Consider the following 14529-nt stretch of genomic DNA (forward strand, 5'->3'; position numbering starts at 1 on the left):
CTTGGTCAAACATTTTCGACATTATCTATACGGCAAGAAAATTCAAACTAAGGGTTGACCATACCGCTCTTAGATGGTTACTTCCTACAAAACAGTTTTAAATTGGGCACATAATGGAAACAGACGCACTTAACCAGACTCTCCGTCGCGACGAGCCTGTAACTAATGTGGGATTGAGGAGAATAGCTACTACAAAGAGAGGACAGTAGGTTTGACAGCAGCAATACGGACAGCAATCGCTGGCCAAGATGGGAACAATGTGATAGCACATCAGGACAAAAAGAACAGTATTTCTCAGTGGAATCTTGGCTCCATATCAATTGGATTTCTGGCTTGATATTCCTCATAAAATATAACGAGAGGTTCGGGAAATTCGACGCAATTAAACTTTTGGATTACTATCTAGCTCCAATCTCCTCGATCATGCAATGGGGGTTGCAGGTTCAATTCTTACACCCTACCCGCAGCACTGATTAATATGGCATTACGTAAATACTGGCGAAAGGTAAAGTGACTATACGTAAGGGTTTATAAGGATATGCCTCAGAAGTAGAACAGGAGCTGGAGATATCTAACAGAAATGAAAAGTGATTTAAAAATCGGAGGGTTAAAGAATATTGTGACGTTAGAAAAAAAGATGACATACTATCTCTCTCTTACATACCCCTGGCATAATAATTTTGTCGATATCCTTAAAGACTTCGGCGAAATCCTCTGGTTCTTGGGGGGCCTCTGCAGGTATAAGCTGCTGCATGTAGCCAGGGGCAACGTTGTGGACAACTCGGCGCTCTCGGATTTTTTCTAGGTAAGTACTAATGTACTCTACCATCTTCCTTCCATTTTCGCAAAACTGTTCCGAATTCATAGCTGGCGCTTTCTGTTGATTGCAAACAAATATCAATCGTAACTTAATTATAATGCACAGTAGCATTTATATTACAGCTCGTGAACGCAAGAAGCAATTATCTAAACGAAGACAATGGTTTTAATTCTTTTTCTGCTTCTATTTTCTTCTAGATACTGACAAGCTGTCCAAAGATTGACGATTATATGTCATGTTCTGCGATATGTACATAAGATGGTCTGTTATGTTGTGTTGTTATGATCAATTTGTGTATACTGTATGTACATAAAGAATTTAGATTGTAGCGAAAAACATCAAATAGGTAAGGAAGCGTTTGAAAGCTACCATTGTATCAGCTGAAGAGATTGAGGAAATCCCAGTGAGTGATGGACGAAGTAAAAAAGGAAAATTGATTTGGATGAAAACATAAGGATTGGGGTAAGAAGACATTGTTCTCATGTCTGCTGAAATTAGGAGATCTATGGGATATATTTCAACAAGATTATTTACTACTTCTTGTCTGAAGGGGAGGAGGCCAGTAAACAAATGTGGTGTTTTCATCATTTCAGTTACAGAGCTGGTGTTATGATATACGGTATGGCAGCACGAAGCTGTACCTTCTCAATGTGGTTCATTTGGTCGGTATTAAAGAGGCTTTTGTGACGTCGTCTTACTTGGTAGGTAAAGAACACAACCAGAATCCTCATTTTATTAAAAACCTTTTATAAAAATAATATTGCTGAATATGTAGAGGGAACAGGACAGGTCCGAGGACCGTTCATCACGGAACACGTCATGTTACTGCGACTGTCGATGGAATTTCGTCATTAAATACAACTAGATTGAACTTAATATAAATTGATTTCTGTTAGAGAGAAAAGAAGAAATTCAGTTGAGTGTATTGTTTGAATGAAAAGTTAAAGAAAACAGTTACTTACAAGAGGTTTAGATGAGAACCTTTAACAATGTCCGTGGTGATAAAATCTCTTTGTTGGTTGTGGTAAAAGGAAGAGGATAGATTCTCAGGGACGTCACACTTACAAACATCAGTGTTTATACAAACATCAGTATTTATACAAACATCAATATTTATACAAACATCAGTATTTATACAAACATCAGTGTTTATACAAACATCAGTGTTTATACAAACATCAGTATTTATACAAACATCAATATTTATACAAACATCAGTGTTTATACAAACATCAGTATTTATACAAACATCAATATTTATACAAACATCAGTGTTTATACAAACATCAGTGTTTATACAAACATCAATATTTATACAAACATCAGTATTTATACAAACATCAGTGTTTATACAAACATCAATATTTATACAAACATCAGTATTTATACAAACATCAGTGTTTATACAAACATCAGTATTTATACAAACATCAGTATTTATACAAACATCAGTGTTTATACAAAATCAGTATTTATACAAACATCAGTACATGTATTTATACCGGCATTCCGTTGTCTTTTTGGCCCTAGTGCTTCAGTGACTTATCTTTGCATTACAATAACTAATAAACTAGCATTTCGATCGTCATTCAAGGGTGGAGAGTATTTCTTTTTAACATAAGGCCAAAACAAGGTTCATCTGACTTCCTACGCACTTCCCGATAACATAAACTTCAATCGGCCAATTACTAACCTTAAAATATCATTATTCTGATGCAGAACTACAGAAACAGTCAGAGCTAGATCCACCATGCATGACAAAGGTATCGACCCTTTCTACACCCTTGAAACCTTTCTCTTGTGTAAATGTGTCAGTACTGTTCAATAGCTATTCTATATACACAAGAAGAAGGAGTTATCTAAGTACTATGTGTTTGTTTCCGAATCATTTCGTTTGTTTGTTGTTTGTATAATGTATGTACCATTGTTATTTACAACAATAAAATAAAATTTAACTAAAGGGACTTCGGATAGCGGTATGTGTCCGCCCATACCCAGGGGACTTCGGATAGCGGTATGTGTCCGCCCAAACCCAGGGGACTTCGGATAGCGGTATGTGTTTGCCCATACCCAGGGGACTTCGGATAGCGGTATGTGTCCGCCCATACCCAGGGGACTTCGGATCACGGTATGTGTCCGCCCATACCCAGGGGACTTCGGATAGCAGTATGTGTCCGCCCATACCCAGGGGACTTCGGATCACGGTATGTGTCCGCCCATACCCAGGGGACTTTGGATAGCGGTATGTGTCCGCCCATACCCAGGGGACTTTGGATAGCGGTATGTGTCCGCCCTTACCCAGGGGACGTCGGATAGTAGTATGTAACCGCACATACCCAGGGGACTTTGGATAGCGGTATGTGTCCGCCCATACCCAGGGGACTTCGGATAGCGGTATGTGTCCGCCCATACACAGGGGACGTCGGATAGTAGTATGTTCCGCCCATACCCAGGGGACGTCGGATCACGGTATGTGTCCGCCCATACGAAATAATCGGTCCGCCATTAAGTAAGGAGTAAGGCTCTGTGACCTTCTTCGGTTCATCAAGTCGCATTTTGTCGTCCTCTCAACGCTTACCCGCTGTGGTCTTCTGGGTACACCGAGTTTCCATTGTCAATGTTTATAAACATGCACAGTGTATTTGTACACCATCAATATCAATTTAGAATATCTTATTCGTTTATAAATAATCAATATTAAGGATTTCGCAGTTCTACAATAATGACAAAATTCCCTACGACACGGAAGACGGATAAAAAAAGTTTGTAAATATATCTTTATAATTTATGTAGCCATGGTCGTTTAAAGATAGAAAAGTTAAAGTAGTTACCGTCGATTCCCTTACTGTCCGGTCCTGGAACGGTATCGGGATGGGTTTGACCATGTATTCCCAAACTAGTACTGGGTCAATTATCAGGAACCCTTATCCATCCTTATCGTGACCACTTAACTTAATATCCACTGGCCAAAGCGAGGCTAAGATGTCGTATCGCCGACATACATGATATAACAGGTGATAGCTACACATTGTACAGGAATATAGGTGTGTCTGTGGCACAGTGCTTTGGGTTAACTTTGAGTTTAAACCAGTAAAGTAACTTACATTTTTTGGGTGCGACTCCAGTTTGTCTTAACGTGTTGTTGCCTTTCTGCCACTTTTTGGAGACCAAAAGAATTACGCAAACACTTGAAAACGATGGCACGCGAATTATAGTCTGTACTGAGAATGCGCATATGCACAGGTAGATATTTACCTGTATTACCACATTATCAAGTCATACTACATGTACTATATATAGCCCTTTCCCAAAACATGAGTTATGTCCCTTGTCACACCGCTCTCCAAAATCTATTGCGCATGTCCTGAAGTAGTGTCATTCATTTCCGGGAAGTGTCACTGCTGTGTATTACCCACGTTAGGCTTACTAGCACAGCAAGATTTCCAGCTAAACACACTGTTTGTAATGTAACGATAGAATGCCAACCAACCAACGTTACTGCTGCATATGCAGCAACCATTCTAGTAAATGGGACGGTGACAGAAAAATCAAGTTGCACAGATTTCCATCCGACTTGAAACTCCGAAAGATATGGATACAGCGATGCCGATTGGTGCGAAAAGACTTTAACTTCAAAAGTTACGACAGTACGAGGATTTGTTCGGATCATTTTGTGGGGAAATCGGGGCCAACTCATAAGCACACTGTACCATCGCTGTTTCCGACCAAGACTTTTCAAACTTCGGTAAGTTTTATAGCGTGTTAATGGCTAGATAGATGGGTATCAAACATTGATATTTTATGGCTTCACATTACTTCTACTTCGTTTTTTTTTCGAAAAAGTCGTGTGTGTTATTAACTTAATAAGGCAATAAAACACAAATTAAAACTGAACAAATTTAAATCTGATGGACAAAGTTGTCAGAGGAGATGCAAAATAAACTCCATAATGTATGCTTAATTGACAATATCTTTCAATGGCCGTGTCTTCATTCTATTTTATTCTTTCATAGCAATGGATTCACATTTTGCATTAATATAATTCTGTTCAGCACTGTTTGTCAGTTATATAACTTCATAGATTGCCTTTTAACCAATGTTGTAGGACACAAAAATACATATATTCTAAAACTTAAATCAAAATGTTTTTAAAAGATTTTATTCACTAAACAAACTTGACAACTATAATTTTGAGCTGAGTTCCCATCATATAATTATTTCATATGTAGATTTGTTTATTTGTATTTATTTCTTGCTTTTGACTAAATATCCTTCATCTATATAATCTAAATAGTTTCATCTTAACTTACATTGTAGATATTCTTATTTAAATATCAATCATGTCACATTCCTTTCTACAGTATCACAAATTATATCTTTAATTTTCAATTTATTTGAAATAGTTTGTCAATTGAGATAATTTGAGGTGGACTAGCATTACAACCATTTGAAAAAAAATGTGAATCAGTTTTGCAAAAGGAAAAGTATTTTTAAAATTTAAATCTAAATTCCAGAGTATTTGCATATCAAGTTATATTGAATTTCCTCTTTACTATGTTAATTGTTTCTGCTACTGACAATTTTATTCTCCAAAAACATCTATTCAGGGCTTGCTTGATATTGTAAGAAATAAAATTGCTGACAAGCATGTGTATTATTAAACTCAAAATAAAAACTAGCAAAATCAATTTTCATTGGTTTTGTTTGTTGAAATCTGATTTTAACCTGAAGTGTTATATAATTTAATTTGTTATGTTTTTTTGCAAACTATGAATAGGTCTCATATGTGTATTTATTATAATCAAAAATACCTCAATGCTATATATTTACCATATATGGTTATGAATGTATATAAATTAATAAAATTGCTTAGTGTCAATATTGGTTATATTGTTCTCAAAATATATAATGTTAGGGAGAGATAAATCAGTTGCATAAATATGGCAAACAATTCACTAGTTGACCAAATAATAAAAGGAATGTCCAGATGGCCTCTTATACAAACTGCAGAGGAAAAAGATTAATGATTAAAGTATATATTTTATTGATTTGTTTGATTGGAAGCTGTTTCAGACTTAAACAATTTCAAAGTCATGGGGGCAATAAGACCATAAGTTACTGTATCATTTATATTAAAACTTTAATTCAGCTTATGTGAAAAGAAGCCATAACAGCTGGCTTCATTGGTACAACTACACAATGACACACCCCTCTGAGTTAATTAGGGTCAGGTGTTCTGACCTGCCCTACCTGGTACTGGTATTACCTAATCATCCTTTGTTAAGTTCTTGAGTGGTGTCATAAGGTTGTGGTGGGGTTACTGGTAGCATGGTCGTTTTGTGGTCAACAATTGCAATACCCTTGTCTGTCACACATGACTACAGGTAAAACTATTCCATACCTGGAAGGCCAAACAAAATTATAGTTGTGTTTCTTAATACATTTTTGCTCCCTAAAATATGGTATATAGGAAAACATTTTGATGCATTTTCTTTTTAGTTCAATCTACTTTTTAAACCAAAGCCTTTATCTTTTATTTGAATGTAATCCATATGTTCTATGATAGAATATATATCAATATATAACAATACTTAGATGCAATCCAGTCTCTTTATGGGCATAAATATGAGCAAGTGTCCTTATATATATGTAATGTCTGGACCAGAAAATGGATATCGATGGCAATTATTTAAGCATTGAACTGTTACCAAATGGTAGTATACAGTCGATATGAATACAATTTGGGTGACAGATAAATAGAATGATAGAGATAGTCACCGATTTAGACTTCAAAATGTTAATCATCAGATAAGGCAAACCGAACAAATAGGGATGGTTGGGAAATAGGAAAAACATTTATATATATTTATTTGACCTAATTAACCTAAAGGTAACTGAGGCTGTAATAGCAAGCTTAATGGATGGACCCCCTAGCTAGGGTTAGTTGGGACAGGTTTTCTGACTGAGAAACCTGGCAAATGCTAATCATCAATATAAGGTACTTTTGTCTCTAGATCTGTGCTTTGACATGATACATTTTTTCATTGAATATTTCGATTTTTTGTCACAGATAATACCATTCATGTTAATTCAGTGTCCATTGTTGTTATAAAATAAAACATACCAAATCCCTATGAAATATCTACTAGCAATATCAATTACTTACACATTATATATGGTTTGGTGCTTTGCGTAAAATGTTGTTGTTCAGAGACCACTTAGGTTTTGACAGATAACCTTCAAACTCAATATTCTTAATCACCATGACATGAAGTTGTGTTTTCCTGAGTGTTTGATCAGACAATATGTAAGAGTAATGGTCCTTTTTTGTGTTATTTTGGTACTTATAGATCGAAAATGTATAATACAGGTTTAATTGTCGTTTCTGAGTAACAGTATTGCAAAATATGGTCATTCAGCAGAAATTACATGAAGTTGTGTTTTCCTAATGACAATGATACTTCCTATAGATTTACGGTCTTTTGTATTAATTAACTTTGTTTTTGCTGTAATTCTGCTCAATCTTGGTGGAATGGACTAAAGCTTTATATATTAATTATAATATATACATTTTTAGGTCACCTGAGACGAAGTCTCAAGTGACCTATTCTAATCGCCCTTTGTCCGTCGTGCGCCTGTAAACTTTTTACATTTTCGACTTCTTCTCCAAAACCACTCAACAAAATTCAATGAAATTTGGCAGAAAGTTCCTATGGCTGAATGTCAACCAAAATTGTGAATTATATGGTCCCCACCCCCCAGGGGCCTGAGGGGTGGGGCCAAAAAGGGTCAAATTGACTAAAACTTCTTCTCTACTCTCAAATATGGTAGAATCTAATACTCTTCATAGATGGAAGGGTCTTAAGGTGCTTTACCAAAATTGTGAATTTCATGGCCCTGGGGTCTCACGTTTGCCCCTGGGGAGGGGGTAAACTTTACTATAGTTTATATAGGGAAATCACATTTTTGACTATTATTTGTTGGATTTGTTTTGGAATTCATTCTAACTTAGTTCAAATTATCAGCATGGGATGACAGTTTGATGGTATGTACATGTTGGCCCTGGTTGACCCCCAAGAGCTGGTGGGCGGGGCCAAAAAGGGTTAAATTGACTGAAATTTTAAAAGCCTTCTTAACTACTATATGTTTTAATCAAATACTCTTCATAGACTGACCCCATTAGGACTGATGGGTGGGGCCAAAAAGGGTCAATTTAGTTGACCGAAATATTTCAAATCTCAGGTGACCGTTAAGGCCCTTTGGGCGTCTTGTTTGTATATTTAGGTTGGTGTTTTTTTTCTGGGTATTACTGATAGAAGAAGATGTTTATTAAACAAAAATAAACCAAATTATAACTATCTCCATCTTCACCCATGCGTGAGAAAACAAATTATCTTGTGTCTATCGATCATGTCATTATTGCAGACTTTTTGTCATATTTTCAGGATTTGGACTGTAGTATTGAGGCATGTTCAGCTATTGTGAACACATCAGTTCCAGAAGTTCATGAAACAACACAAATCCGCCTGACAGAGGATGAAGCTATAGAAACATGTGCACCAAATGAATTGCTGGATTTGGAACTTTCACGCGGGAGTGATGACTTTGTTAGTGAAAGCGTTTCATTTGATGCTAATTCAAGCAGACTTGATAATTCATTACTCTTTAATGATTACTGTGGCAATGTTCTGGGATCCCATATTTCTAGTTCTCGGAACCAATCCTCCCAAACGTCAGCATGTGCTGTAAGTGTTTCCACTCAGACAGATTCTGCACATATAGTATCAGCTCAAGTGGGAACACAAACTTCAACGAAAACATATAACAGTGTTGGAACACAAGTTGACAGACCAACTCTCACATATGAGGATGTGAAACGATCCAATGAGGATATTATGTTTTATACTGGGATTCCAGATGCAGATTCCTTTGAAGCCTTGTTCGACGAGTTTAAGGATGACCCTCAACTTAAGGGAAACAAAGTTAGTGGAAGACCTAGTACATTACGTTTGATAGACGAATTTTTCCTAGTTTTGATGAGGTTAAGGTTAGGTCTTGTTTTAGAGGATTTGGCCTATCGCTTCAAGACCTCAACATCATCATGTAGTAGGATTTTCAATAAATGGATTGATTACTTGAATGTTCAGCTTTCCTTTCTGATTGAGTGGCAGGACCGAAAGAAAATTGATTTGACAATGCCAAATTCATTTAAGTCAAAGTACCCAAATTGCCGTGTCATCATAGACTGTACCGAGATCAGAACAGAAACACCGAGCTCTTTACAGCTGAGATCAATGCTTTACAGTGACTACAAGTCTCATATGACTTACAAATCATTGGTGGGAATAAGTCCTAACGGTGTCGTAACTTTTGTGTCAGACCTATATAATGGTAGCATATCGGACAAACAGATAACCAAACTAAGTGGCCTAGTAGACTTGTGTGAGTGTGGTGATGCCATTATGGCAGACAAAGGTTTCTTAATTTCTGATCTCACAACACCGAAAGGAGTGCAATTGATTATTCCGCCATTCAAAAAGAAAAGGAAACAACTGACAAGACGTGAAGTACAGGAAACAAGACAAATAGCAAATTTAAGGATTCATGTGGAAAGGCAAATGGAGAGGATAAAAAACTTTAGAATATTACAGACAAACATTCCAATTACAATGGCACCACAAGCTTCAACCATTTGGAAAGTTTGCGTGAAACTAACTAACCTTCAACCACCGCTGATTAAAAAGAAATGAGACTCATGTTATATCAATCTGTGAATTTTATTTGACATTTCTACAATGCAGTACTAGCTCATGATCATTATTAAAATATATTGGATGTTATTGAGACTACTTTTTACTTATGAAGGCATATGACATTTAAAACTACCAGCATATATATATATTGTATTAAAAGGAATATTCTGCACAATTTCTGACTTTGTGTATTGAAGTACATAGTGTATACAAGTTATATATGTTTTGTGTAAATTTCATACAATTTACATTTTGAGTAGCATACATATATATATACAAGCTTTAGAGTAGAACAACATGATGTACATGTAATCATATATATGACTTTAAATTAGAAATACATGTTGCTTGTTGTTGGTTTTAACTAACAATAATTATATTATAACTATTTCATATTTTCACACTTTTGGTGTGCCCTTTTATTTCTATTCAGTAAATTTATTTTAAAGGAAGACCTAGCATACAAAAGTCTGTATACAGTGTACTATGTATGGTGGTTGATTGAGTAAAAAGTATATAAAGGTAAAGTCTCACCACTCTATTTCGTTATTTTCATTTTGTCTGCCATGTTACAGAGCAGTTTTAGACAAGTAGTTTTTTAAGGCCTATATAAACATATGTATTATATTTATGTATTGAGCTTTCTTTTGAATTTGTTACAAAGTAAATATGTCATATTTTGTTTGAATGTAAATTACTTAACTTATTCTAAGAGGTGTGTGTTTGTGTAGTCTTGGAGAGCTGTGAGATTGATAATGTGAAAGCATGTTGTTGAAGTGAAAGATCTTATATCTGTAGACTAGTGCTTTAATTATATTGATTCAATAGAGAAAGAGTTGATTAAAATATTCCAAGAGGTGTGTGTTTGTGTAGTCTTGTAGACTAGTGCTTTAATCTTTTACTGGTCAGAGAGAGTGCAATATATTGATTCAATAGAGAAAGAGTTGATTAAAATATTGTTGTAAGGTAATGTTTTCATTGATGCACTGTTAATAAATTTAATTTTATTGTTATACTTTTGTTTCTCATTAATTTATATTAAGTCTGTAAATTCAATTCAAGCTCATGGGCAGAACTGAATTCTGAAAGAAAACAATGATGAAATTTTAATGGTTACAAAAAAGATACAATTATTAATTAACTGGTAGATCATTCTTGAAATGAGGCTGAATGGACTTTACAAACATAATTATTAAAGTGGAAGACAAATCTGGAGAAGGAAAGCATATTTTATATACTTTAGCATCTAGTTGACCCATGAGTTTTAGCAATTTAAATTCATAAAAGAAAGGTTCTTTTGAATTTGTTTCCAATATTGTACAGACATTTAATGATTACACCTAAAAAAAACAAACCAATATGTTTACTGGATGCCCCAATACATTATTACTAGAACCAATTAAGGAACAATGAATGCAAATTGTTATCACCTTGTATTATACTGTTTAAATGTATGCAACATGTAAATATGCCCTAAAAATCTGAAACCGCGTAAAAAATGCCCTTTTTTTGGTCAGTAACCTGCCCTTTTTAAATCCTAGCTGGAACACTGTATATATATACATGGTAAACATGTATATTTGGAGCTGCAAAGGGAATGAATAAATTAAATTTTAATTTAGAAAGTGATTTATTTTTTATTATGTGACGGTGTGTATGTACTACTAGTGTGTACTATTTATATAATGCGACAATTGTGAAATTTCAATAAAATCAAGGAAGATTTTGTATTCAAACATTGAATCTCTTATCTTTTTCATGTCATATATTAAAAAGTATGTGCGCCATGTTATATTATTGTATACATAGTTTCAATTTGAATTATCATTTTTTTTCAAAAATGAATGTTCATAATATAAATGCTTCATTTTCGAACAATATATTATATCTAGAACAAGAAGAAAATTGTTTCAGTAATGAGATCATGATCACTTATGGGAAATATCTTGCCCATATATATATACATTGATAAAAATTCTACTGCTGATCATGACTGGTATAGAAGTATATTCATGGAAACATTTTAAACTGTAATGTATGCAAATACCTATTTATAAAGGCAACTTAATTGTCAAATGTCAATACGTGCACTTTTAATAGCCATGGCATTTTGCAAAATTTTATACATTTTGCATACAAAGTTCAGTGTCACCATACTAGCTTATGGATCCAGGACAAAATCAGGGAATGGTACGAATTTCAGTATAATGTCACTGTCTACGGGTACAGAGCCAAGTCTCTTTTCACACGCTGAGAAAAAATCTCTGGTATCACATTTTGTAAATAAAACTTGGCAAGCTTAGACACCATGTTCAAACAGAACTGCTCATCATATTGGATCCTTTCCACTGTCCATCCCTTCAGAGTCCAGACAAGGAAGTCACACCACTTTCTGTTTGTAATCAGCATCTGTCCTTGCACTTGGTAGTAGTATCTATGACTTTGTTTCAATTTCAATGTATCACAGGAATGATCAAAGTAGCAGAAAAAATCTGGATCCAACGCACATTGAGATGGGTGCTTAAATTTCCACTTTTCTGAAGCTGGACATTTGATCTCCAACACACCATAATCATCACAATCACATTTTGTAGAGTTTACCAACCCGTCTGGACTTGCTCCAAGGTGGGGGTACTTTGGATTAACAATCAATCCACATGTTTTGATACACAAACCATCACCCTTCACAGCATTTGCATACATCCTTCGCGCAGCAGGTTCATGTTTGATTCCCCAATCACAATATTTACTTTGGAAGTCCCTGTAACCTAAAATGTTCCTTAAAGTACTTTCCGGTTTTGTGTCAGCTTTACACTTGCACACTGTACCAAAATTAGATGATGTTATGCGTTCTCTGCGAGCTTCATGCCACATATCATTTTGGCTTTGTCCATTTGTGAATTTTTCAATTCTGTCTGCATTTTCCACTGTCAATTTCAATCCAGTAAATCTGTCCTCAAAATCTTTCTTGCATTCCTCACTTTTCAAATCCATACGGTCGTGATACAGGTAAGGAACATCATGTAATTTTGGGATTTCCTCTGTTGGTTCATCAGATTCCTCGCCGAAAAATGTCAACCATCCAGCATTAGCACTTACTGGAGAACCCATCAGTCTTTTCTTGACCCTTTCAACATTCAAGGTTGGTTTGAATGATGTTTCCCTTGCATTTGAGATGGGTGACGGAGAAATGTCTCCCTGGGTCTTGACATGTCGATGGAATTTCATATCCTGCACTTTCTTGGGACTAAGTTTCCGCTTGCGTGGGTTGTTCCACTTGCACTTTTGCGATGTTGATGATAAAGTTCCATCTTTTTTCTTCTTGGTAATGTCCTCCAAGGCGTACAATAAGGCTGAAATGTGGTTGCAAGCCTCGCCAGTGCTGAAAAAACATGAAAATAAAAAAATCATGAAATTTCAGTACATTGCACATTTGTAGTGATATAATTTCAAAGGGTTATTACGTATACTTCGTTCATACATTTGCATTGGTAAAATCTGTATGGGAAAATGATGATGCATACTTAAAAATAATGCATGTCTTTGTCGTAATTGTTGATACTTCGAACCGAATGGAGAGTTTTAAGTCAGTTTTTAGTGCTTCATATATATGAAGTATTTTGGTTAACCTTTTTCGAAGGTTTTGTCCCCCCTTTTAATTTTTGAATAATAGATCTAGAGTAGACTCTAAATAACTTCATCGTAAATATCAACAATTCAGTATGAAATATCAAATAATAACATTGGATCACAAATAAATTAATTACATTTATGAAAATGATTATTATTGTTATTATTAGGTAAGGGAATATAAATAAGTATCATCCTTTACAATTTATAAAGCAGCTATTTATTTCACTTTCAGTATTAAATTAATGTTTTTTAACAACAAAAATTATCATTTTGGAGAAAACATGTAACTGCATGATCCAGCTAGTGTATAATTTTCATTTTTGTTTAAGGTTTAAAACTTTTTTGAAAAGTTGAACCAGTGTAAACGTTTTTGTCAAGTATATACATAAATCTACTTTAGTACTTACCCAGCAGTACAATTGCAATTTGCTGAATGGATTTTCCCAGATACTTTCGATAAACATATCCAAACTTCATGGTCTGGGTTTTCCTTCTTGTTGACCGTTGGAATAGACGGGATGACTTTGCATCGAACTAAACCATGACTGCATTCGTCGGACACCGGTTGATAATGTACGGAATGCAAGTGTCTGTCTTCAAAGTACACTCTTGAGCGAAATTGTCTCGTTGCTTTCATGGTCAATACAAGATAATCATAGGTAGCACTGTCCGTAAAATCGGGAATCTCACTAACGTCCGAAGTCCAATTTTTCAGCGAAGATGGCTCTGGGATGATTTCACCCAACGGAGTTGTCAATTTCTCACGGTGACGAACATCGTGTTTGGTGGCGTCATCGTGTTTTGTATAATTGACATCGGTCAAACCTACTTTTCTAACACCTTTTGCTCTGTCAACCAATGCTGGTTTGTTGCCAGTCACGTACTGTCCATGTTTTCTTAAATATCCCTTCAATGCGGGCACTTTTAACGAGTGTAGTTCGTCATCTGTCAGGTACAGATTCTCCTTGTCTTCCTCCATATTGTAATGGCGTCGCACTTCCCGGAAGTAGTTTGGGTAACAGCGCTCGCAGCGGACAAGGGGGATAACTAATGTTTTGGGAAAGGGCTATATATAGATCACAATATATTAAAGGTGGCTGTCAAAGTTTCTGTATTGTGTATATTGTTATTTTCTTATTTATTTTTATTATTTCTATATATTTATTTTTGTTATAGTGATATTTTCCAGATTCAACTTACCAAGTTCAATTTCAGAGTATAATACAAAAATTCTGAAGCATATGGCAATTAGCATTAGGAGAAAGAAAGGGAGTACATTACAATACTTGCATGTACATTTACATCATTGTACGTGATATGTGC

The 14529-nt window shown here is 35.2% G+C and overlaps 3 protein-coding genes across 3 annotated transcripts in view; 1 reads left to right on the forward strand and 2 right to left on the reverse strand.

Moving 5' to 3' along the window:
• The window catches only part of LOC117336550 (aromatic-L-amino-acid decarboxylase-like), a 37771-nt gene extending 34010 nt beyond the window's left edge, over positions 1–3761 (reverse strand). Inside the window, exons 1-2 of the mRNA XM_033897162.1 lie at positions 3652–3761; positions 665–877 (exon numbers count right to left, since the gene is read on the reverse strand). Of these exons, the coding sequence (XP_033753053.1) occupies positions 665–877; positions 3652–3705 (267 nt within the window). The 5' untranslated portion in view covers positions 3706–3761. The remainder of the gene's footprint in view (positions 1–664; positions 878–3651) is intronic.
• Positions 3762–4180: 419 nt separating this feature from the next.
• On the forward strand, positions 4181–10586 carry LOC117336915. The gene is made up of 2 exons (XM_033897709.1): positions 4181–4565; positions 8266–10586. Exons 1-2 carry the CDS (start codon positions 4299–4301, stop codon positions 9568–9570), a joined length of 1572 nt encoding a protein of 523 aa, XP_033753600.1. The 5' UTR covers positions 4181–4298; the 3' UTR covers positions 9571–10586.
• Positions 9579–14187, reverse strand: LOC117336914. The gene is made up of 2 exons (XM_033897708.1): positions 13614–14187; positions 9579–12955 (listed from the first exon to the last, which is right to left on the reverse strand). Exons 1-2 carry the CDS (start codon positions 14183–14185, stop codon positions 11791–11793), a joined length of 1737 nt encoding a protein of 578 aa, XP_033753599.1. The 5' UTR covers positions 14186–14187; the 3' UTR covers positions 9579–11790.
• Between the last annotated feature and the right edge of the window lie 342 nt (positions 14188–14529).

The sequence above is a fragment of the Pecten maximus genome, chromosome 10 (genome assembly GCF_902652985.1).
Source record: "Pecten maximus chromosome 10, xPecMax1.1, whole genome shotgun sequence".
In the NCBI taxonomy this organism is placed as follows: domain Eukaryota; kingdom Metazoa; phylum Mollusca; class Bivalvia; order Pectinida; family Pectinidae; genus Pecten; species Pecten maximus.